This window comes from Peromyscus maniculatus, chromosome 4 (assembly GCF_049852395.1).
Source record: "Peromyscus maniculatus bairdii isolate BWxNUB_F1_BW_parent chromosome 4, HU_Pman_BW_mat_3.1, whole genome shotgun sequence".
NCBI classification, from domain to species: domain Eukaryota; kingdom Metazoa; phylum Chordata; class Mammalia; order Rodentia; family Cricetidae; genus Peromyscus; species Peromyscus maniculatus.
In genome coordinates this window covers 103,893,541-103,918,629 of record NC_134855.1, presented here as the reverse complement: position 1 = coordinate 103,918,629, position 25,089 = coordinate 103,893,541, and the positions used below count along the sequence as shown (strand labels likewise).

Genomic DNA, 25,089 nt, shown 5'->3' with positions numbered 1-25,089 from the left:
AATTATGTATATGTATTCTCCTTTAATTTTTAAATAACTATATCTCAAAAACCAAGCCGGTTTCATGAGTCATCAAGAAGCACTGTCATCATTACCAGTATTTTTATTGCTGTGACTTCCTTTTATAAAGTTATTTGAAAGGTATGAGAAATTAATAGGAGTGGAATCTCCTCTGGTTCTTGATTACTTGAATGAGTCTCTTGGGTTTCCTAAGCACTAATGAGTCACTGAACTAGAAGGCTTTAAGGCAGATGACCTGGAAATTCATTTTAGGTTTAAGATCCTATATATCTGTAAATCCTTGTTTATTTTGTTTTCTATTACCACTAAATTGACAATTTGCATTTTACATTTGTGTTTTTACAGCTTGTGTTGTGAGTTTGAACTTTAATTCATCTTCCTTGTACAATGATTTAGACTCTGATTATTCTCGTTACTTAATGGAGCAGGAAGCTAGGCTGCTACATTGGGATTTTACTGTAATGTTCTTGTTACTAAGTCACTTTAATTTTGCTTTGGTTACTGCTGATAAGAAAAGAGTGTACATTGTTATGGAAAGTACCAGAGTCATTGATTATCTCCAGGATGATAACCACTGAACAAGAACCTTCATTTGTTCCACAGATGTTGACATGCTTTTGGTGTTCTAGACACTGTGCCAAGTGTTTGAAATAAAAAATTATGTAAAACGTGGTCCTAGTATAATTTTATATATTTAGTATAATTTATATATATATATATATATTTCCTAGTATAATTTTACTACTCTTCTAAGATACGACAGATATATATGACTGTCATCTAGGAAAGCAGGATATAGTCCTGTCCAATGTAGTGCAGCTAATAAGTGACAGAGCTACCATTCAAACTCAACTGTGATACCAAAACAAATGGCCCTTCCATTATACTGGTCAGACTACCCTTTAAGAATAGACTATGCTCTTACATAACGTGTGTGTGTGTGTGTGTGTGTGTGTGTGTGTGTGTGTAATATTACATGTAGTAATATTGTACACAGAACTTCCTAATATAAATTGTAATGTTGACCCTAATTGCATGCATGCATCTCCTTAAAGCCTGACAGATATGATCAAGATTGCCTATTTGACAGAATTTCAGAAAGTTATGTAACACTTTTCCTGAGAATACCTCATAGGAAAATGGATGCATTCTTTCAGGTACGTGTAAAAACTTAACAGTTACAATAATTATCTTCATAGTATATGGAAATATATTTTGTTTAACTATAAATGCATATTTTTGATTACCTTTCAACAAAGAATTATCAGGCGTAAATAACGGAAATATTTTTAAAGCTATGTTTTACCACTATGACTACTAACCAGAATATTGTGTTCTCTAGACTCATAGTCTTAAAATCACTGTAGTTCTATAGTTATGTTGGTTAGAAACTGGTGACTTCTATGTATATTCTTGGTCTTGTCCTGTTTCCCTATAAAAAAAATATCATTTTTCTTTGACTCTATAAGAAGTCTTTTAAGCCATTTCAGCAAAACTGACTAGTTTATTATATTTACTGAATAAGCTATGAACTAAATATTTATTTTCATTTTTTTGTTATATTAATAAGTAAGGTTAATCAAAATAATGTTGTTTTGGTAAAATGAGAAGATGTAGGGAATTCTTTGAATGTTTTAAATATTAATACTTAGTATTTCCAAATACAAGCAGTATTGAAGTATCTTATTGCTTTAGCAATCTGTAAATCAAAAATGTAAAACATTTTGGAATTTATAAATGTTTTCACATTGTTGGAAGGAACATAAAATATCCTTAATGAAAGTATAAATATTCTAAATCTGAGAATTTGTCAAATATTTACATTCAATCTTGGCGTATCTTATACTTCCATAAAGTGTGGCAGGGGAAACTGTAGTGGGCTTGGAATTGCATTTGAAAGACTCGTCTGCCATGGGCAGCACCATCCCATTAGCTGCTCTCCTGGAGTCCATCAAATGTGCAGAGCAAGCTGAGCACCAGCGTTCACCCTTCTGCTTCCTGACTGTGGGGGCCCTGTGACCTGTTCTCTCAAGCTCCTGCTGCCCTAACTTTCCTGCTGTAATAGACTGCACCCTGGAACTGTGAACTGGAATGAGCTTATTCTCCTTTAAATTGCTTTTGTCAAAGTATTTTATCACAGAAACAGGAAAACAAAACTAAAACCATCTTTTTGTAATCACCAAGAGGGGGCATAATTACACACACACACACACACACACACACACACACACACACACAAACACACATGAACTTGAGAAGTTCCTCTTACTCAACCTGTTTAACATTTTAATTTTTACTACTAATAAAACTCATGTGCCACTGATAATATGTGACCATTTGGGTAGTGAAGGTATTCGTAGCTCACTGAATAAAATTAGATACACCAATATGTTACAGAATTCTACCCCTCACATCTCCCCCTTCCTATCACCACCACCCCAATCAAAGGTGCCCTAAAAGGACTGTGTACCAGCAAATTTGAGCACTATTTGATTAAAATGACCCTGTTAGTTTCCTATGAGTATTACAAATTAAAATAAACTTAGTTGTTTAAAGCAATAGGAATTCATTTTCTTAGTTATAGAGGCCAGCAATCCAAGTTGAGTAGAATATAAGTCTAAAATGAAGGTATCGACGATGCTGATTCACCCCAGGGAAATTTCCTCCTCTGTCCCTTGTTTCTGGTGTCAGGACCTCTCAACTTTCTTTGACCTCTGCTGCCATCGCTGCTGTCTGCTTCTGTTGTCACACTGCCTTCTCCTCTTCTGAAGTCAGTCTGCTCAGCTTCCTGCATAATGCTATGTGGAATTACAGTTAGAATCTGCAGGATAATAACCTAGAGGACCCTAATCTGCCCCATGATTTCAGCTTCCCCCATCCTAACTGACATTTCAGGCCCAGGGATTAGAACATGTGCAGTTTGGGTTCATTAGTTGGTGTCTACAATGATCATGACGGACTTCTCTAATCTAAAACTTTAATCAAATGGAGTCTTAGTTTATGATTATCAGTACTTACCTGAATTCAGAGTACCACAATAATGATATCATGTGTCTTTAATATAAAAAATATGGTCTCTCTCAATGTTTATTCCTCAAGAAAAATATAGTAGTTGGAGTATCTGAAAGCTAGGCTGTCAAGTAGGTGCATGGTTTGAGACGTGCTGGCCAATGGAGCATCTGAAATAGGATGTAGAGGGAACAGTGCTGGTTGACAAGTTGTAGAAACAGTGGTATTCTCTTGGGATGGACCGGCTGGGGACCTGAACTGCAGGGGAAAGACACAGTAGCTCATAGTGCTCCATGCTAGCTAGGTCAGGTCAAATCACCCTTAAGACTTTCACTCCAGGGAAGAAGGAGTTGGTTGCTGTTAGGAACTTTTCAACTTTAGGGGTTCCTAAGCCTCTATTATATTCTTGCATCTTTTAAAAAATGTATTTGTTCTTACTGCCTCATTTCTACATTTGTGTGTAAGAGTGTGGATACATATGGCACATGTAGAAGAGAGAGGATATCTTTCAGAAATCAGTTCTCCCCTCCTCCAGGAGTTCCGAGGATCAAATTGAGGTTGTCAGACTTTTACCCACTGACATCTCTCACTGGTCAGATATTATCACATATTGTACAGACACTTAGAACAGACTTCACTCTGGGTAAAATGGGCTTCCAAGCAAAGCACAGCCCTTCCCCGGAAATGCCTCTCTAGAGAAGGCACAAGGGAGGGATAATGGGGAGAGGAAAGCTAGAGATCCTGTCTGTGCCTGCTGGGATCAGGTGGGACTGCTGGGCTCAGCATAACCTGCTCCTTTTCTGAAGAGTGTATTCTGGGTCCTAGTTTGCTCCAGTTAAACTCTTGACTAGTTTATTACCATGTCGCTTCTGAATCCTTCCAGAGCACAAGAACCAGAGTGCTGCTGGGGTTGAGACCAGAGGAAAATGGAAACCTTCCTATGACGATGGGATATTGGTAGTGCTGTAATTTTGATGCTATCTGATTGTAGTTTTAATATATAATACTGATTATAACATAAACTTACATGAACAAGTAACAAATTTCTTAAAATATGCTTTTCATTGTGATAACCATCTATATCATTTTCTAGAAGATAACTATAGTGAGATTAAATGAAATAAATAGCTAATCAAGCCAATTATCCATGGCTCGAATGGTCATAGACCTTGTACCTACTACTGCCGTCTTCCTGAATCAATATAGTTTCTAACTGTATTCTAAATATACCTTATTCCCACAGATAATGTAGCTCTCACTGCTCATCAAATTAGTTTCTTTCTGCAATAAGCAGAGACCATTACAGAGATATAAAACTGATCAAAAACAAAGAACAAGTGACCATGTAGTATCTACCCCTAACTGGTACATCTACAATGCAGCTCCTATACCTGAGGCTCAGGGAAAGTTTATAAAAGCCAGAGAACCAAGGTACCTTCTGTGAGACAGTGTGCTCTGACATGACAGGGAAGGGGAATGATATGGTTTCCTAAACCTGACCTGCCTATTAAGAATACAAGTAGACATACCAGTGAGGACAGGGAAAATTTTACAAGGCTAAAGAGCTACAAGCAATCAATGGCTGCTGAGATATGGAGAACCAGTCTTCTGCAAGGATGAGGCCCCTGATAGGTTATACAATCCTGAGTGGTTGGTCCTGAATGCATGTGTATATGAGCAGCACTGAACTGACTCAGTAGGTGATGTATATGTAAACCTGTGTATTGGAGCAGCACTGAACTGACTCAATAGGTGATATATATGTAAACCTGTGTATTGGAGCAGCACTGAACTGACTCAGTAGGTGATGTATATGTAAACCTGTGTATAGGAACAGCACTGAACTGACTAAATAGGTGATATATATGTCACATGTGTATTGGAGCAGCACTGAACTGACTCAATAGGTGATATATATGTTACATGTGTATAGGAGCAGCACTGAGCTGACTCAGTAGGTGATATATATGTCATGTGTATAGGAGCAGCACTGAACTGACTCAGTAGGTGATATATATGTTTAAGAGGGAGTGGGAGGGGACTCAGGAGGAGTTGGAGGAGAAGAAGCAGGCATGGAAATTATGCAAATACAATACTCTGGTGAAATTCTAGAAAAAAATGTTGAAATTTACTTTTAAAAAAGAAATAACTAGTCAAACTCTGTTTTATTAACCTTATCCTTTATTCAGGAATGTTTGCAAAGTACTACCAGGTAGACTCATTTTTTAAGCTGTTTTTTTTTTTTTTGTTTCTGTTTTTGTGGCTTGTGGCCCTCAATTAGAATTACCAAAAAAGCAATATAATAGCTAAAGGAAAGCTATAAAATAGGGGACACATATTTTACAAACTAACCATTTCCTTGCTGTTATTATTATTTATTATATATAAAGCGTAAAAGTCACCTACCATGGCTCCCTTTGGGCAGGTGTATCCTGATTGTTTGGCCCAAGCTATCTATGCAGCATTCCAGGAATCATTTCCAGAATCCAGTGACCTCTTCAATAATGAGTTTAAAGAAGATCTAGGAAATACTATTTTTCTTTGGTTGTCAGGTATGACTATGACATTTAAGTATTTATTATTTGGTTCTAACTATGTTTTAGATTGAAGTATTTTCTCCAATCGAAACATTGATCTCTTAAAATCATGTCAAACCAATGTCTGTTTTAAATTGATCATTACTTTACTCTGAAATTTTCATTATCAAAATTAATTATTTATTAACATTATAATAAAGCCAGATCATTTTTTGTTTTGTTTCAGATAGAGTCTCTCTACATAGCCCTGGCAGTCCAGGAGCTCACTATGTAGACCAGGCTGGCCTATAACTCACAGAGATCCACCTGCCTCTGCCTTCTGAGTGCTGGGATCAAAGGTGTGTACCACCAAGCCTGGCAAGCCAAATCATTTTTAAGTGGTAGAATTATTAAAGAAAACAGAATTTCTTCAAAAGTTTGTGTGTGTTGTTTGCAGTATAGATTGTGTGCCAAGGTAAATACTTTAAGCTGCTGTGAAGAGCATAAGTTTTTCCTACATATCCATTATTGACAAAATTGTGTCTACATACAAATTTGGATGTTGAGTTCCTAACCCTATAACATCTTTTAATGTGACTGTATTTGAAAATAGATCCTTTAAAGAAGAACTTAAGGTTTAACATGATTGGTCATGTAGGTGATCCCTAAGCCAATAGGATGAGTGCTCTCATGAGAAGATGGAGAAAGGAATGATGTGAACAAGACTGTAGGGAAGGAAATAATGTTGCCATCTAACTTTCTGCATAGGAAAACAAAAACAAAGTTTCCAAGCCAGGGATAAATAATTCACAAGCATTTTCTTTTTTAATGTAACTCAGTTTTATCACAGCAGTTCAGTTGTATGGATGAAAATATTCAATGAAATGGTTACTGAAGACATCTCACTCTTGAGAAGCGCTTCTATATCCATGAGTCTCAGAGGTCCACTCACCAATGATCCACCCAGTGAAGCATCAAGAGTGAAACCCTGAGTCAAATACAAGGAGATCCCAGCACACTACAGGGACTGCTCCAAAGAAGTCTTGTGTGCTAAGAAAGGAGTGATATATTTCAAGTGATGAAAAAAATCAGTCAGATGACTTTACCTAGCAGAGCGGTCATGTGACAGCGGAGGAGAAATAGCCTTTTACAGACAAGCAATACTGAGGGACTTTGTCACCACCGTTAGAGCTGGCTTACAATCAGTGCTTTAAGGTGGTCCTCCACCTGCAGAAATGAAAGCAGGGTGTGTTCATCACAAGGACCGACCACTTGACAGTGAACAACTTAGGGAAATAAGGATTTATTTTAGCACATGGTTTCACGGTGAAGAAGACATGGTGGCTGAGGCTCTGGCCTGGGTGAAGAAGCTTGTGGCTAGTCATCATAGTCATCAGAGTGAGGACACAGAAAACTGGGAAAGATGGGCCCGAACCAAGCGGAGGCGGTGACCTGTAAGTTCATCCAGAGTCACTTACTTCCACCAGCCAGGCCTCCTCTCTTCAAGGTTCTACAGCCTCCTTAGAGAGAACTACCAGCTGGGGACCAAGTGTTCAGAGACATCAGCCTGAGAAGATATTGTGTATTCGTGCCATAGAATTCTTCCGCTGTCCCCCGTAGGATCATGACTATCTCCTAACACAATAATGCACTCAGTTCAAACACAAAGGTTGCCCTAGTCATACACTTCCAGAATTCTTCAAAGTCCACAGTTCAGAATCTCTTCTAAGACTGTAAGCACTTATAAAATACAACAAGTTTATCTATGTCCAGCATATAATGGCACAAACATCCCATTCCACAAGGGAAGATTGGTGACGTAGTGAGGAATGATCATGCCAAAGCAATAGTAAAGGGAGCCAGGGAAAATCACCAAATCCTGCACTTGTGTATCTGGCACCATCCGTCCTCCAGTGACCTTAGGCAGCCCCACTCCTCCAACTACGTTATCTGTGGTGCACGTGACCCCTCTTTGGGGTTGGCTCCACTCCATGCTTGCAGCTTTCCTAAGCCAACACCTAACATTTCTAACCCTGGTATCTCTGCCACAGCTTAGGCTTCACCTTCACAAGTTCATGTGATTGTCTCTTGGGATCTCCTTGCAAGGGAATCCAACCCTGCCACACATTACCTGACCTCGTTGCTTTCTGGGACTGGGCACAGGTTGCCATGACCCCTCACTATTGTGTCTTGCATCCTAAAGAATCAGTCCCATGTGAACGCTCACTCCAAGCACTACTGACAGTCAGGATGGAGGCTGGCTCCTTTCTGCCATAGCCTCTGTGGTCTCTTCTTTTGTGGCTGGAAAAACACGTTCCTAGTTGGTTATTTTTGTGCAGAAAATAACTGTGGTGGCATTCTCTCAAATGACTTTCATTTTTGCAAGCTAGAACCTTAAATGGATGGAGTCTTGGCTGCCCGTTAGGGCACTTCTCCTCTTGTCCCAATGCAAACTGCAACTTTCCTCTTCTCGTTTCATGTGGAATAGAACCAGTGATCTAGAAACAAATGGTGATAGTGAGTCCTTTTCTGTCAATGATTACTCTGAATGTAAGTTGATTGCATCCTTCAATCAAAATACATGAAGTAGATTACAAAAAAAAGGGAAGGATAAAACGAGAGAATAATAAGGCTCTAGCCTATGCTACCTATGAGATACCCACTTTAGCTTTTATGGACAGATTGCTGCAAGCAGAGGAATTGAAGATCTTCTGTGTGAGTGGCAAGCAAAAGGGAGCAGGGTTAACTACACTTATATCACATAAAGCAGAAGACAAATAATGTCATTATTAATAAGAGGTTTATCAACAGAATATGGTAACCAGACTCAAAACACCTACATACACAAAGCAAATATTGACTGATATGAAAAGACAGATAAGTAGATGGTGTCAATACCTCACTTACAACACTGGATATCACATCCAGACAAAAGATTACCAAGGGAATGTTAGGCTTGCATTATACCTTAGATCACATGGACCTAAATTACCACCATATTCATGCGTTCTACTGGGCCTGCTCACAAAAGCTCATCACAGCTGGGCCTAGTGACTGTTTACCCTCCCTCCCAAAAGATAGGGATGGCTAGGGTCATGGAACACTTAGCCGAGTCCCCAGCCACCCTTCCTAATCAGTTGTATGCAATTCTGCCCTAATTGCATGTGGCCTTTGGGACTTGGGGGAGTAGCTAGAAGATAAAGGTAGAAAATGGTGAGGGGACTGGGCGGTGGTGGCGCATGCCTTTAATCCCAGCACTCGGGAGGCAGAGGCAGGCAGATCTCTGTGATTTGAGACCAGCCTGGGCTACAGAATGAGTTCCAGGAAAGGTGCAAAGCTACACAGAGAAACCTTGTCTTGAAAAACCAAAGAGAGAGAGAGAGGAGAGAGAGAGAGAGAGAGAGAGAGAGAGAGAGAGAGGGAGGGAGGGAGGGAGGGAGGGAGGGAGGGAGGGAGGGAGGGAGGGAGGGAGGGAGGGAGGGAGGGAGGAAGGAAGGAAGGAAGGAAGGAAGGAAGGAAGGAAGGAAGGAAGGAAGGAAGGAAGGAAGGAAGAAAATGGTAAGGGCAGGGGAGCTCCGTCTATCTAGCCATGGAGAAGCCAGCATTGTTGCTAGGTACAAAACTTGAGTGTGGCTGCTTTAAGGTCACCCACGCTCCTGCCTGTAACCCCTTACCATTGCTCTGTAAGTGAGCCTAATGCACTCTTGGGTCCCCCGAGTGAACTTTGGTAGGATCCTAACTTGGTTTGTTGATGGGACCTTTAGAAGGCCCTTAGAAATGGTGTATGTATCACCCAAGAAGGGAATCTTAGCAACAAAAGCATAGGCAGAAAATGTTGTACCTTAGATTGGGACATAGTTTCTTAGATATGAAACAAATCATAATTCATAAAAGAAAATCTTGGTAAACTGGATTTCATCAAATTAAAAATTTCTCTACCCAGAAAGTAGCTTTAAGAGAATAAAAAAAAGCAAGCAACAGCCTGAAAGAAATATTAACAAAATTCAGGGGGAAAAACTAACAAAAGAAAACAAATAACCTCCTACTGAAAAATTATCAAGCCTGGTGTGGCACATGCCTACAATCCCAGCACGTGACTGTTGTGTATACAAGGATCCAAGTTCAAAATCAAGGTCAATAAATAAAAATAGAGGGAATATTTGAACAAAATGCATGATCAAATAATTTACATGAATACAAAGAAACAAGATCAAGCTGTAATAATTAGCACAGCTGTAATAATTCAGGAAGAAATAGACAGTTCTAGTGATTGAGAGGAGAAGCAAGCAAGCAAAAACCCAAACTGAGGAAAGGTAGAACAACATGGTTAACAGTGTGAAGTAATGACTCTACAGAACACTGAAAATGAAAAATACAAGTTACTTACAAATACAGAAAGCATTTCTAAAATCTCTCCATATAGTAAGCACCAAATCAAATGTTCCCACTCACAAGAGACATTGTAAATTAAACAGAGCATGTTGAGTCATTGGATGGAAGGCAATAAATTAGACATATGACCAAACAAAAATGTCTTTATGCATGTGGAGAATAAGAAATATGGGCCCAACTTCACAATAGCTGAAGTAGAACATCAATCATGAGGAGCCCCATTGGATGAATGGAAATACAAAAATGTCATGAATTTATATAAAAGAAACTACTACTCAGCTATTTTAAAAAATGAAACCTTGCCATTCACGGCAGCATGGATGGAACTGGAGGTCAATAGGTGATTGAAACAAGCCAGATACAGAACAACAAATACCATATGTTCTCACTCATTCAGAGAAACCAGAACCATCTCTTTAGGACAACACAATAGAACAGTGGTCGCAAAAGTCTGGCAGGGGCAGAAAAAGACTGAATTAGGAGCACCAAAACCAGAGTAGAGAAGTCGTATCTGCTTCTTCCTCAGAACAGCAGAAGAACTATTGGTTAAAACAACATATGGTCTATTTCAAAATGACTAGAAAAAATACGAAATTCTCAACATATAAAATTATCAATTGTTGAATAGATGGAAATATTTTAATCTGATTTATTATATATTGTATACATGTATTGAATTATGATGATGTACCCCATAAATATGTACAAATGCAAAAAGAAAAGAAATATGTTCTTAAATAATCTAATGTTAATGGAAGAAATCTTAAAGGAAATTAGAAAATAACTGATCATGCTTAAAAAAAACTAAATATCAAAAAATATGGTAGAGCATGTATGGTAGTTCTTCCAGGGTAATTTCTGGCTTTTGATGTATATTTTTTTTTAAAAAAGAAGGAGGAGGAGGAGAAGAAAGAAAGAAAGAAAGAAAGAAAGAAAGAAAGAAGGAAGGAAGGAAGGAAGGAAGGAAGGAAGGAAGGAAGGAAGGAAGGAAGGAAGGAAGGAAGGAAAGAAGGAAAGAAAGAAAGAAAGAAAGAAAGAAAGAAAGAAAGAAAGAAAGAAAGAAAGAAAGAAAGAAAGAAAGAAAGAAAGAAAGAAAGAGAGAGAAAGGAGAAAGGCTGAAAAAAATCCATAATCTAACATTTATCTCATGTGGAAGAAACTGATCCTTCTCATCTTCAACTTTTAGGTTTCAGTTCTCTGTATTATATCCAAAAGAACATTAAAAATCCAGAGAAGAGATAGGCTGGGAGTACATTTAAAACTCATCTTTGCAAAGATTTTAATTTCCAGTTTGGAAGACATTAGGACTAGGCATAGAAACAATGGGGTGCTACAGATCTTACTGTGAACCTCAAACCTGGAAAACAGAAAGGGAACACTCAAGTCTTCCAGAGAACAGAGAGATCAAAAGACCGAATGCCACTGATCTCTGATCAGCGGCTCTGAACACTAGGATAGAATGGAACAATGACTTAAGAACCTGGAGGGAAAATTATTCATAACTTACACCCAAACAAACTGTCAAGTGATACTAAGGATGAAGGCCAGGCATTTTTCAGATGTGCAAATACATTTTGGAAAGTTACTTTGAATTCATCTTTTTCTTGTGAAACTGTTGTACAGATACCCAACAAACTATGGAATAAACACAGGAAGAGGAAATGAGTCTAGAAGCAAAGGCTCTAACGTGTGAGAGAGGTAGTCCTCAACATAATGGGGAAGGGCACTCCCAGATTAATGGCTGTCCATTAAGTCCAGTGAAAAAAGTTCGGATCGGAGCACATCTGACAGCTTTGGAGGAGAACCAACACATTATTACACACACACACACACACACACACACACACACACACACACACACACACACACACACACGGCTTTCCCAGAAACCAAACAGTAGTTTACCACCAGATTAATAGTGAATCATGTCTTTCACATTTCATATTTTAATACCCAATAACATACCTTCTTGGGGTCAGACTGTCTCTAGAAATGGTAAATAATTATAGGTATAATCATTATGGCTCAACCAACATAGAGCCCTGGCCGCAACCACCCTCTCCTTTACTGGATTCTTACTCCAGATGCTTGACATCCTAGGAGCAGGTGACAAGCAACTGAGATGAGCCTTGAGTCCTGGAGCCTGCTGGAATGACTGAGTGATTCTCTTAAAAAAAAATAGCAAGGCATTTACCATCCACTTGCTGTTGCTGTCTCCTGTCCGATCTGTCTTCCTTCTGTGGCCCTCTGTAGTGTGGCATCCTTCTCTTGTGAGCAATGAAAAGTAAACAACCCTGCCTTAACCAACTGCCTGTTGGTCTTACTACACAACAAACTTTCTATTAATACCTAATGTTTTAAGACAATAGTCATTCTGTCAGGAGCACTCCGCAACTGAAATGCAAAGCATCTGTGCATTGTATACAACGGCAACTATCAATGTAAATAAACGGGTAACTATATCTAAAGAGATGTAGAAAACTCTTTGTTAGTGAAATCTGATTGGCTACACATTATGTTAACAGGTCTAAAACCCCCGCAAGGCTTTTGGAACCGCTGGAGACTGAAAGAACTTTGCACAACCACCATACATGGCTGCAAGCGAGCGCGGTTGAAGTCCGTGAAAAAGAGGCTCATGTCCAGCCAGGAGCGCATCGCGTCCAGTAAGTGCATCTGACAGCTTAGATGTGAGAGGCGGCCAAGGCTAAGTGTATGGGAGTCAGTTATTCGTCCCGTTTTTCTAACAGTTGGATTTCGTGACCGTCCAAGAGCATCATTTGTTCTGTAGATTGCTGCCATCGTGGTATGTCTTAAGGCCTTTTCCTGTTCTCCTACTGCGACGTTTTTAGGTCAATTTTTAGGACTACAGACATTCTCACTGCAGGCTGTGTGCTTAACTAGATGACAGTGTGTCTTCCCAATAGAGAAGTTTAATGTTTTTACTTGGTACATTCAAACCATATTTCCTTTAGAGTGTAAATCCTGTTGCATTTTGTCAAGACTTATGTAAGACTACTAAACTACTTACCTGTGGTTTTTCCTAGTGCTTTCTTGCCTCTATGTTTGACTGGCTTACTTAATCCACTTGGAATTTATTTTGTGATAAGGAATCTGTTTTATCTCATTTTTTCTTTTCAAAATGACTCATTTATTAAATAGTCCAATTATAGGAAAACTTAAATATCATTTTACTTTGATATGTCTTTGTATTTTCTCCTGTTTCTTGAATTCTGTTCCCAAAACTACTATTCAAAAATCAAAACTTCTTGACTACTCTCAATGAACTTTTTATTTCTCGCCTTAGTACTATGATTCTAGTACTAAGCATACCCTTGGTGTACAGGGTTTCTTTCTGACCAGCTGAGTCAGAGCCAAGGCTTCTCTGTTGATTTCAGAGCATGATGTGGAGAGAGCTCCTATCCAATGTTTTCCTTGAAAAACACCAGGGAAGAAGGGCTGACCTATCAGCCTGTTCTTGAGGGGTCCACTCCTTGGCTAATGTATAATGCTACAATTACTTAACTAGTTCATTGCAGTTTTTCAGATCTGTACATTTGGAAGTGATTGCTCACAGATGGAAAAATGATTTCCTACTTTTAATCGTATCATGTCACATGGTTCCTATCTATTAGTAATTATAGAAAATTGCTTGTTTGCTATTGATACCCTTTAATGAGTTTTCTAGAATGCCATATATCAATGCCAGAAGTCAATTCACAGAAGCTAAATTTTTTTATAACATGCTTTAGCCCTGGCAAGAATTTGCCATTTTTCCAGGTAGCTGCTGTGAAAGCAAAGTCCCTTAAATAAGGAGGTGTCATCACCCTTCATTTCTACACAGCCTTTGCTTTTCTGGGTATTTACCACTGGAGAGTTAAGAAGTTGGTCAAGATCATCTGTGTACATTCCCATCATGTATGTATTTGTCTATCAAAGATTTTTTATTTATTTATTTTATTTTGTCTATCAAAGTTTTTTAATGTTTGTTCCATTTCACAGATTTCAGGTATAATATAATTTTTTTATAAGATTCACTTTCTGATGCTTGACAAATATTTAACTGTGAGAAGATAGGCCATGACTAGCTGTTTTTACTATCTTATGTACTTTTTGCTATAGGTAGTGATTAATACAGGGCCCACAACTAGTCAACATGCAGAGAGCAAGAAACTGTGGCTTGCTCAGCTCTAAATGAAACATGTTTCATACCCCGCCCTCAAGGTTCAGGAATCATCATGCAAGAGGGATTGCCTATCCTCTGGCAGATCTTCCCAGACCCATGCACTCACAGGCAGGCATTTAACAGAGAGCATGCGAAGTCAGCAGGGGAACATTAGGCGTATAGGGAAAGTAATTGAGGAGAGAGAATAGGGTTATGGATTTTATCAAAAACACATTACATATAAAACATTTCTAAAGAAATCCTATGGTTAAAACTTTTAAAATATTGTGAACATAAAAATATTTAAAATCATGGCTGCTGTTACCCTCATACCATAAAGACAATCATTGTAGACAATAAATAGACATGCAGAAGATAATTCACAATGATATTAGAACATGTTAAATAAATCTCTGCTAAAAGAAGAAGTTTTAATATTTTTTAAGTTTACCTTTATCTTATGTGTATTATTGTTTTTCTGCATGTATGTCTGTGTGCCACATGCATGTCTGGTACCCCCAGAAGCCCTGGAACTGGAGTTAAAGACAGCTGTAAGTACTATTGTGGGTGCGAAAAGATTGGACCTGAGTCCTTTAGAAGAGCAACCAGTGGTCTTAACTACCAATCCATTTCTTCAGTCCCTAAAGTGAATTTTTAAAAAATATTTTTGAGGGCCTTACTATGTAACCCTGCCACACTGGAACTTGCTACATAGATCAGACTGGTCTTAAACTCAGAGGTTTTTCTGCTATTGCTTCCTGGGTGCTGGAATTAAAAGCATGCACCACCATGCCTGTAGAGGCCTGAAGAGGGCATAAAATCTCCTGGAACTGGGGTCTCAGAAGTTTGTGAACCACCCAGTGTGGGTGCTTGGAACCAAGCCCAGGTCCTCTGCAAGAGCAGCAAGCACTTTTAACCACTGAGCCATCTCTCCAGCCTCAAATTTAAAAATTTACTGTTATTTTTAAAGGGAACAAATAGAACTGATTGAACATTCATTATCATGAAGTCAACACTTTTCTCTTTTCATTATAGGGAAATACGATAAACATTGGACAAATTAACAGTGAATTCAGTGATAAATACAATACATAATTTATAAAACATCAGTACTTAACAATGAACATTACTAGCCTACGAAATTTGAAATAAAATTGTAATAATCACTACTGCCTAGCAACACAGTGATACAAAAGAGAACTGAGGGGAGGGAAAAGCTGGGAACTATTGGGTGATTTTACGAAAGCCTATAAACATGAAGTTCTGGGCCTAAGAGATGTTCTTTAAGGCAGAGAGCATCGTCAAGCGAAGAGCTTCAGTGGCTTGCCTTCCCCGATGAGTTCTGTTCCTGCTCACTGCACCAGACGTGCTGTCTGTCTGTGCTCGGAAATACCTTGTGCTGGCAGACTTGTGGCTTTCCAAATTTAATAAGAAGGTAGAGTGTCTCCCCTCGTATAATGGTTCTTGCACTTGTTTGGAAATGTACTTTTAAAAACTGGTGTAAAGAGCAGATGTGTGACATTGACCTCTGAACAGGGGAACAAAGGGTTATTTATGTAGTCATGGCAATGTGCCTAGAAAGAACTTTCTTGTAACACGAATCTTAAAAGGTCTTATAATAAAAACCCAGAGCCAGATATTGAGGTGAAAGCTGAAAGATCAGAGAAGCAGAACAGCCAGCCACTAACTTACCTCTACAAAATCCTCAGCCTCAAGAGAGCGAGTTCCTGTTTCTTCATGCCTTATATATCTTTCTGTGTCCTGCCCATACTTCCTGGGATTAAAGGCGTGTGTCACCACTACCTGGTTCTGTTTCTCTCATGTAGCCCAGTGTGGACTTGAACTCACAGACATCCAGACAGATTTCTGCCCGCCGAGTGATAGGATTAAAGGTGTGTGCCACCACTGCCTGACTTCTATGTCTAATTTACTGTCTAGCTCAGTCCTCTGATCCCCAGGTAAGCTTTATTGGGGTACACAATATATCACCACACTTTCTCAGGCATTTTATCAAAGGATTATTCATCTACTAGTAAAAAAAAAAAGTAGGTAATGTGATGCTTCTAATAGAGCACAATAACTTTCTGGCATCTAATCTCCCAGTAAAGAAAAGCGATGAAGTACCCGATAAGATGTTCAAAAGAGTGATTCTAACTAAGGAGAGGCAGTGAAACATGAGCAACTACAAAGAGACAATTAAATAGGAAACATACCACTAATTTGAATGAGAGAGTCTACAGAGTTAGCATGGAAAAGAACCAAATAGAAACCTTGGAAGTGAAGAACTTAACAAGTCAAATAAAAATACAGCTGAAAGACTTGAGAATAATCTAAAGCAGAAAAAACAATCTAAACTTAAAGACAACTCCCTTGAATATTCAATCAGATACAGGAAAAAGAGAAAATAGAAGAAAAAAGAGAAAATACAAACAAAACAAAACCGTGAGATGAGCTAGTCACCATCACAGAAACAAACATTCGAATTTTAGGGGCTTCAGAAGGGGGAAGTGTAGAATATATGTAAAACAATAACTCTAGACTTGCCTGATCTTGGAAAAGATACAGTCATTGCGTTCAGGAGTCTCAGAAAACTCAACCCATTTCAGTATTTCTTATGAACTTGGCAGTATCTGCTCAGCAGCCTGAATGTATACTTCTGGATTTATATTGTTTTGCCTGTTGACCTGCCTAACTGACAGCAAAGCCTTTAACCAGCTACCTTTGTCCACTGCCACTCTGCTGGCCCCCAGGCAGTTTAAGATTGTATTCTGTGCAATGTGAAAAACAGTCACAAATTTGAACAGAGGGATTTTTATAATCTCTAATGCATTTCTGTTTGAGAATAGACTTTGGGCCGGTGTGGACTTTTATGCACATTATATTCTTTAAGCATTTCATTATCATAATGATTACAGCTCCTTCTCATGTTTGTGTTCCTTCTAGTGCCACTGTAAATAGAAAAATGATGGAAACCCTGGGTGGGGAAGGAATAAGACCCTTCACTATGTTTAAAGAGGAGACAATGTGGAAGAGCCAGGACTAGATCCTAAAGGAGTTTGTTTTGGGGTTTTCTGCTTGTCTTGTTAGTTCTCAGTTGCAGCAGACCATTGGAGATTACTGAGGAATAATGAAAATGACGTCTCCCATTCCCCAGTCCACAGTCACTGAAAGAGCTGACATGGGATGGAGCTTGGGTGTCGTTGCTTCAAAAAGAAAAGTACCTCCCAGAGGTGACTCCAGTGTGCATCCTGCATGGAAACCAGTAGCTTTGGGGTCTTTTAGGGTTTGTTTTGCTTACAGCAGTTCTCAACCTGTGGGTCACAACCCTTTTGGGAGTTCAAACCTTCTGATTTTCTTGTGGAAAACAAGACCAATTTTCCAGAGAAAATATGCCTGTTTGATCTATTTCTCTATGAATGGTCACCACTGAAAGCCTTGAATTGGTCTTATTAGGCCTTAGAGCATGTGTGTTTATGGTAAAGCCTTAAACGCCCATCTAGTGTATGTCTTGTATCAGGCGTGTACTGAGGGGTAATGCCGCCCTTTGTGTATGTGCAGAGGTGACATCACACTGGAGATTAAAACTATGGCTTCCATCTGGGAACTTTTATGCTCTGGTCTACTGTTTTGTAGGAAATAAACTTCTTTTGAGAAACAGTGCTATGAAGAGCCCTTAGTGGGGAGCTGATATTTGCAGCCACAGCTGGTGAAGGCTGGTGCTTGATTTTCTTCAGGACTAAGTGTTGAGATCAGTGACTGCCCTGCTTAACACATTGATTACAACTTTATGGGGGCTTGCAGACAAAGGAACCTAGATAATTATAAGACAAAAGAACTGTTTTAGGTCATGAAATTTTCAGTGCTATCCACCACAATAACTAATATATAGCTGTTTCCAGACAGAGAAAGAAGTAATCACTTTTCATATGATGACACAGGCTTTCAGAAAGTCCGTGATGATGAGTTAGGAAGCAGGACTGTGTCACAGCCAGGAAGCAAGTGGGAAGCCAAAAGATACTGTCTCATGAGAGTAATTACCTGGCTTCTTGGGAGATGTTGCTTTAAAAAGAAATCACAAACATTGGTAAGAGAGTAGATTTTGTTATTTCTCACTTCCTGTAAAGTCTCAATTCAAGAGGATATAAATCATTTTGAAAAATTCTTCAAAATTGGAGAGCAGAAGGGAGCCTCTGGGAGTCTGATAGACTACATCCTTGTCGTTGAAAATCAAAGCTTTGTTGAATGTGGTAGAATGAGCAAAAGGAACCTGACGCTGTCACTGAAAGAGCTATACATGAAGCTTTAACAAGCTATTTCATAGCAGGAACATTCTAAGAACCTTAACCATCTGCTTTAAGGATATCTTAGAAATGGTCACACGTGATAATCATCTGATATTCACATGGGCCCATGTTCATTCTGATGGATGATGGAGTGAACGTGTTGTGTGTGTGTCCATCCCATACATATACTCACAGGCAGTGAGAGAGAGAGAGAGACAGAGACAGAGACATAGACACAGAGAGAGACACAGAGACAGAGAGAGAGGCCAGAACTTGAATGTCTTCTTCTAGCACTCTCTACCTTATCTTTTGAGACAGGGTCTCTCTCTGTCTCTGGATCCATAGCTCACCTATTGGCCAGACTGGCTGGCAGGAGGACTCCAGGAATCTGTCGCTCTCTGTCTCTCCCCAGTATTAAGAATCAATGGAGTATTTTGACTAACCAATAACCATCCACATTAGGTGTTAAAATTTTAATGTCCCACCTTTACAAAATGATCTTTGCTTATGTTTGCCTCTGTATTATTTGTATGTAAAGTTGGACTGGGAAAGATGGGGCCCATTTGTGTCTCATCCATTCCCAGGTATGTGACAGTGGGTAAGCGTGACATTGTAGCTTACACTGAGTCTCAGACAGCCACTCACAGCTTCACTTTTGTTCTTCACTGGTGTCAACTGGAGATCTTCTCACATTGAAGCAAACACAAGTGTGTGCCAGAGTAAAATACAAACTCACGAATCATAAGAAAATATTTTAAATGAATGTCCTGTCTTTGGTGAGCTATATTGATGACTTCTTGGGTTCTTACTCTAGTTTTTAGAGGGAGCTAGGGAAGGTTTCAAGACAGAGTTTCTCTGTGTAGCCTTGGCTGTCCTTTAACTCACTCTGTAAGCCAGACTGGCCTCAGACTCACAGAAATCCACCTGCCTCTGCCTCCCCAGTGCTGAGATTAAAGGTGTGCTCCACCACCGCCCAGCTCCTCACTCTATACTATATTGAACATTTAGAGGATCACAGATCAGTATCTCCATAATCACTCTTCATAGTTTTTGACACCCTAAAAAACTAGAAGAAAAAGCTCTAAGTGACAGACCCTCTATTTTCCCTTCTCTTTTGTATCTAAGTTGAACTTACAGCAACTCGAAGATCAGTAGTCTACACTAGGCTTGTCTGTGTCGAAGTGTCTTACTTCACTTGTTCTATTGGAAATATCTTTCTACATATTCTGTTCACATTCGTATTCTTTCACTTAGTCCTTTACCATTTTTTAGAAACCCACATGTTAATATGATTTTCTTTTTAAAGAACATTTTAGAAAGGGATACTATTATTATAAAAATGTCTTTTGTGATACTTTCCATTTATAAATTTAAAAGTTCACATAAAAGTTGCTTAGGAATCAAAATTGGAAATTGCATTCCTTCTGTCCTTGAGTCAAATCATAAAAGTATCATTATGTACTAAGCGAATTGCCAAGTGGATCACAAGTGTTCTCAACTACAAAGATGGCATCTCAATAGAAATTAAAATCAAATAAAACGAGGAGATCACTGACAATCTAAGATAGACACATGCTAAGTGACGCTGACTGTGGCAAGCTACATCCACCCAGCACCTTGAGTTTCCTGATTTATGAAAGAGGGAGGAAGATGAAGGCCTCACAGTCTTCCAGGATTCCAGATCCTAAATGTGTTTGCCTAAAGCAGATTTCATTTTCTGAAATTTACATGTTAAGTTTTTTTTTTTAAATAGAACAAAACCTATAAATAAACATAAATACTGAGGCAGGCAAGATGGATCTCCAGTTAAAAGCACATACTGCTCTTGCAAAGGACCTGAGTTTAGCTTCTAGTACCCTCTTCTGAACTCGATGAGGACCAGTACTTATATTTCCATCCCCATAAAGACACACACATAGGTACATAATTTTTAAATAACAACAATAAATCTTTTTAAAGTAAATGTTTCTGGGTAGATTTTTGTATGTGACATATCACTAAGAATAGTTGGACCACTCAGTGTTGGTTCTGTCTAATTCAATATTCTAATGGTGTTTTCATAGGAACTAATTTAATGGTAACCATAGCCACCTTCCATGTATACTCACTACTTCTGTTTAAGCTTCTGCATGATCATGCTCCATTCTGATTTATTTAACATTTAAATAAGAATAATAGCATTCCATCTTTTCCTTGGAAACTATTCATTGAATGGATTCATGTATATATAAGTTGATATAGACCAGCAGTCGGCTAGACATGAATGAGACAACTATGAAAAGTACAGTCTTCTTCTACCCCTGATGTTTATAAGACTCCAGGTACCAGCTGGATCCTGCACTAGGAAGCTAGACTAGAAATGTCCTTGAATTGGATGTTAGTACAGACTATTCCCTCATGGTGTCTCCTACAGTGTAGGCGATGGAGGGTGAAACTTCCTATTTTTCAGTAGCCTGGATACTTGGGCAAACCACAAGCAAGTCAAGAGATTGTTATTTTTTGTTGACAGGGGCTTTATCTTATAACCTTCACTTATAAACATATTACCAAATAGCATTTTGTGTAATATAAAGGAACCTCAATGAAAAGTACTTTGAGGTTGATATCACATTAATTAATATACCAGCAATTGACATAACTGTTGCCCTTCCCCTGATGAGCATGCGTACAATTCGGGCAGCACCCGCTGGCAGCAGAACTACAGAATGAGCCTTCATCTCTCTGTTACGCTGTTGTCTGTGGCCTGAGCTGAAGCCTCAGGGTATCTGGGGCCTCATACACTGACCACAGCCTCTACTGGGGTGTGCTCTGGCCACTTTAGTGTTGCACCCTTTTCACGGCAAGTGCTTCCAAGATTATCAAGTAGCTAACTTGAAATATGCCTACTTATAAACCATGTTTTATTGCCATGTATCAAAGTATATTCTGACTGAAATTCTTTGCTTTCTTTTACTTATATGTTCCAAATTCATTGGCAAGAGTGTTGCGGCAAAATCTTTCCCACATATTTGCATTGTTTGCTGTGAGACATCTATTGTGAGCATGGCTGCAGGCTGTCATTTTTGTCTGCCATCCAACACTTGCTAGCCAAGTGCTGTGTACTAGAGTTGGTGTCCGTCACCAGGGGAGGAGAACTCTGCAGCACAGCCAGGCAGTTTGTTGTTCCCTTGAAATTAAAAGCATATGAAACAGAAACGGCTTCTTAAGGTTTTGTCTTTATAAATAACATAAACTTAAATAACAAAACAATAAAATTCAAATACAACTTAAAGTAGAGTTTAATGCTGTAACCACAGGGGGGAAAGCATGATTATGTGTGGGAAGAACATTATTTAAAGTTGTGTTCCCAAATGTGAATTATACAAAAGATAGATATATGACTTGAAAAAGACTTAAAGACTTCGGAATTTTATTTTTAGGGATTATAAAATGTTATTTTGTGGTGAGATGAAATACAGTATTGTCATCATTATTGCTATTTTATATACAGACTTCTAAAACATCCTGTTAGCAATACCTTTTCAATTTGAGTGGCATTAGGATTTTTTTTTCATGTTAATCAGTACAGGTATGTGCCAATATTGTCATTCTGTAAAACCACCTGTCGATTCCATTCTATAATAAAATGTTGAGAACATTCACTTTTCTGAGTAGAGCTAAAGTGGATTCTAGTTCTTACTGGAAAGCTCTCAAACACTGCTCATCGTCTATGGTTGGTGTGGGCTTGATCATCCTCAGGCATCCCAGCAGGGTTAGGTCTGACATCCCTTATATAACATCATCTGCATCATCTTCATTATTATTATAGCAGCCATTTTATAAGCAGATAGTGATATTAAATATTCATTATCAGATAGTCAAATCTAACATACTCTTAAGGGTAAATTAATTTAAGAAACACATCACTGTTACTAACATGATTGTACAACCACTTTTACAACTTTTTACAACTTTTAGTTACTAAATCTGATTTGTGTGTATACTCTTCAACTCTTTCTTTAATGCAGTCTTTTAAAATAAACAAAAATGCGCAAGTCCAGCTTGATCAGTTTTCAGTAGTTTTCCAGCCTTTCTTGGTTACTTTAAAAGAGAGAGAGAGAGAGAAAGTAAGGAAAAAGAGAAGAAAAAAAGTCCACTGGAAAGAGATCTCCCTGCTGAATGAAACTGGTTTCTCAAACACCAAGTATGATTAGGTTATTGCCATAGGAAGAAAATGGGCTGTTTTTTGTTCTTTCTTCGTTTTCTTCCCTTTGACAGGAAGCCCCTTTTGATTTAAGGCAACAAACATTTCCCCGCCACTGTGTGTCCATTTAGCTGATGCGTATGTGTTGTAATGGTTTTCCAGAATTAGTTCTTTGAAGTTGCAATCCTCGTTACATTCTTTCTGATAAAAACAAGCACAAAGAAACCAAACACAATTATTAATACAAGTTCTGGAGAGGCTCAAACTAACAGCAAACAGGTGATGGTCTGTAGAGGTGAAGTACATGTGACTTATTTTAACCCTCAGAGTGAGCAGAGCTGACACAGTTTAATGGGTTTATCTATGTCATGTATTGCCATATGTCAAAAGCATCTTAAATTAACAAAAGATAGCATAATACACGTTTAGTTATGTCCCTTTGGACAACCAATTCCTACTCTTTAATGTTGGGATCTCTAAGTCACTCCATTCTCCCGGGAAATGTCCCTCAGAAATTTAGTGTAAAGGGCATAGCCTCCATCTCCTGCAGGTGAGGGACAATTTAATAAACTTTATTTCACTTTCTACTATGTTGCCCTCAACTGTAACAAAAGTAAAAAGTTAGCTAGTCTGTTCATTTAGGCAGTCAAGTGTTCATTTGATTACACCTCCATTCTGTAATTGGCCTGCATAGGCATTATGCAGAGCTACAAGAATACAAAGGAAATTGAATTTTGCTTTACTATAGTGGGATGAACTATCACATATTTCACATCATAATAAAGTGGAAACAATGTGAATGCTTACAGTTCAAAGCCCATGATTGTGAGACTAATGTTGACAAATGAACTGAACACTTCAAAAATTTTTTTCCCAAAAATTTTCAATGTCAGCAATGTGCAAATCGGAGGAAATCTAACAAAAGGGCTTTAATACTCACAGATGGAAATCTTAGGCTTCAAGTATCTAAAATGCACATGGGAGTTTAGAATTGAAAGGATCCCTAAAGATCAATCATTCCAAGTCATCTTACAGATGAAAAATCTAATATCCAAATAGCTTAAGCAATCTAAGTTCATACAAAAACTATTTTGCCTTAATGCTGGAGTAAAAAAATGTTTTAATGGAATATTCAACTTGTACCAGTGGAAGAAAATTACAGTTTTCAGAAAGGCATGTATTTTTGACAAAAGTAAATTTGAATAATAACTCTAAGTTATCAATTATTAATACCTTTGCATAGAGTTTTCCATCTTTATTCATTGCAAGATAGTATTCACTTTCCACCCCTTTGATTGCCACAATTCCAACTGCCACAGTCCTGATTTCCATGATGTCTGCAAGGAATGACAGAAAGGTATATCAGTTATCCACTAATCTTGAGACCTTTCCCCCAAAGCACAGTCACAGACACTAGAGTAATCATTGAAGATAGACGTGCAAACTGATGGCCTTCATTGCACAGAAGGGGATGTCTGCATGCAAAAAAATAGTTACATATCCATATTTAACCTCTAGAACTATGCTTCTAATCTACCATAATGAAAATGCAGCTAATATTTGCTGAATTCATACCACAAAAGAATTGCACCCATGTCCGAACTTGTCTGGTTATCACCACACACAGCAGGGCAGGCATCCTTGCTACACCCACATCACTGAGGAGGGTGCTGATACACCGAGAAGTGAGTAATCTGTCAAAGCCTGAGAGCTTTGGGGCAAATGTAGAATTTACACCCCAAAGTATGGTGTAATACAAAGAAAGGAGGGATATGCCTAACAGTGTTGCTCTTCTGTTTGGCTATGTTTTATCTTAAAAATTATTGCTAGTAGAGTAGTTCTTGACTTTACTGAAAATGAATATCTTTAAAATTACAACTAAATTACAGATTGGTAATGGCAAGTAGAATCTACTGTCTTTAAAATCAATTGTTTTAAACTAAGTGTTTTAATGCACAAAGATGATTCAAAATTTAATTATAAATCCTAATCATATAAATTTACATACTTTCATAATTATTTTTTTAATCTTTGTGGAATTAATTTTATAAAATAGGTTCTTTACAATGTTAACCAGATATTTTCTTTTATTATATATGATATGATAGAGGAATCAGTGCCTTGCTCAGCCGCTATCAGAGAAGCTTCTTACAGTAGATGGGAATTAACATAGACCCACAACTGGCCAGTGCACACAGAGAGACTGTGCAGCCCTCAGCCCTAAATGGGATCCCTGACCTCAAGGTTCAGGGATCTACACAGAAGAGGAGGCAGAAAGAGTGTAAGAGCCAGAGGTGATGGAAGACTCCAAGGGACCAGTGTCTTCCAGACGCAGTAGGATTGACGCACATATGACATCACAGAGACTATGACAGCGTGCACAGAGCCTGCACAGGCAAGCCAGATGGACTTCCAGCAGCCGAGAGAGGGAAGTGGAGGCCCCCACCCCTAGCTGTCTGCAGCTGATACCCACTGCCAAAGAAAAATGTCTCCAATGAAGTCTCACTAGATATACAAACCACA

At 38.5% G+C, this 25,089-nt stretch overlaps 2 protein-coding genes across 2 annotated transcripts in view; one reads left to right on the top strand and one right to left on the bottom strand.

The window, feature by feature from the left end:
• Fam227b (family with sequence similarity 227 member B) overlaps nucleotides 1-25,089 on the top strand; it is a 166,265-nt gene that overhangs the window by 38,462 nt on the left and 102,714 nt on the right. Inside the window, exons 9-11 of the mRNA XM_076570574.1 lie at nucleotides 1,077-1,178; nucleotides 5,456-5,582; nucleotides 12,464-12,601. Coding sequence (XP_076426689.1) covers nucleotides 1,077-1,178; nucleotides 5,456-5,582; nucleotides 12,464-12,601 — 367 coding nt within the window. The remainder of the gene's footprint in view (nucleotides 1-1,076; nucleotides 1,179-5,455; nucleotides 5,583-12,463; nucleotides 12,602-25,089) is intronic.
• Nucleotides 21,638-25,089, bottom strand: part of Fgf7 (fibroblast growth factor 7) — a 51,782-nt gene continuing 48,330 nt past the window's right edge. Inside the window, exons 3-4 of the mRNA XM_006994068.4 lie at nucleotides 23,800-23,903; nucleotides 21,638-22,767 (exon numbers count right to left, since the gene is read on the bottom strand). Of these exons, the coding sequence (XP_006994130.1) occupies nucleotides 22,573-22,767; nucleotides 23,800-23,903 (299 nt within the window). The 3' untranslated portion in view covers nucleotides 21,638-22,572. The remainder of the gene's footprint in view (nucleotides 22,768-23,799; nucleotides 23,904-25,089) is intronic.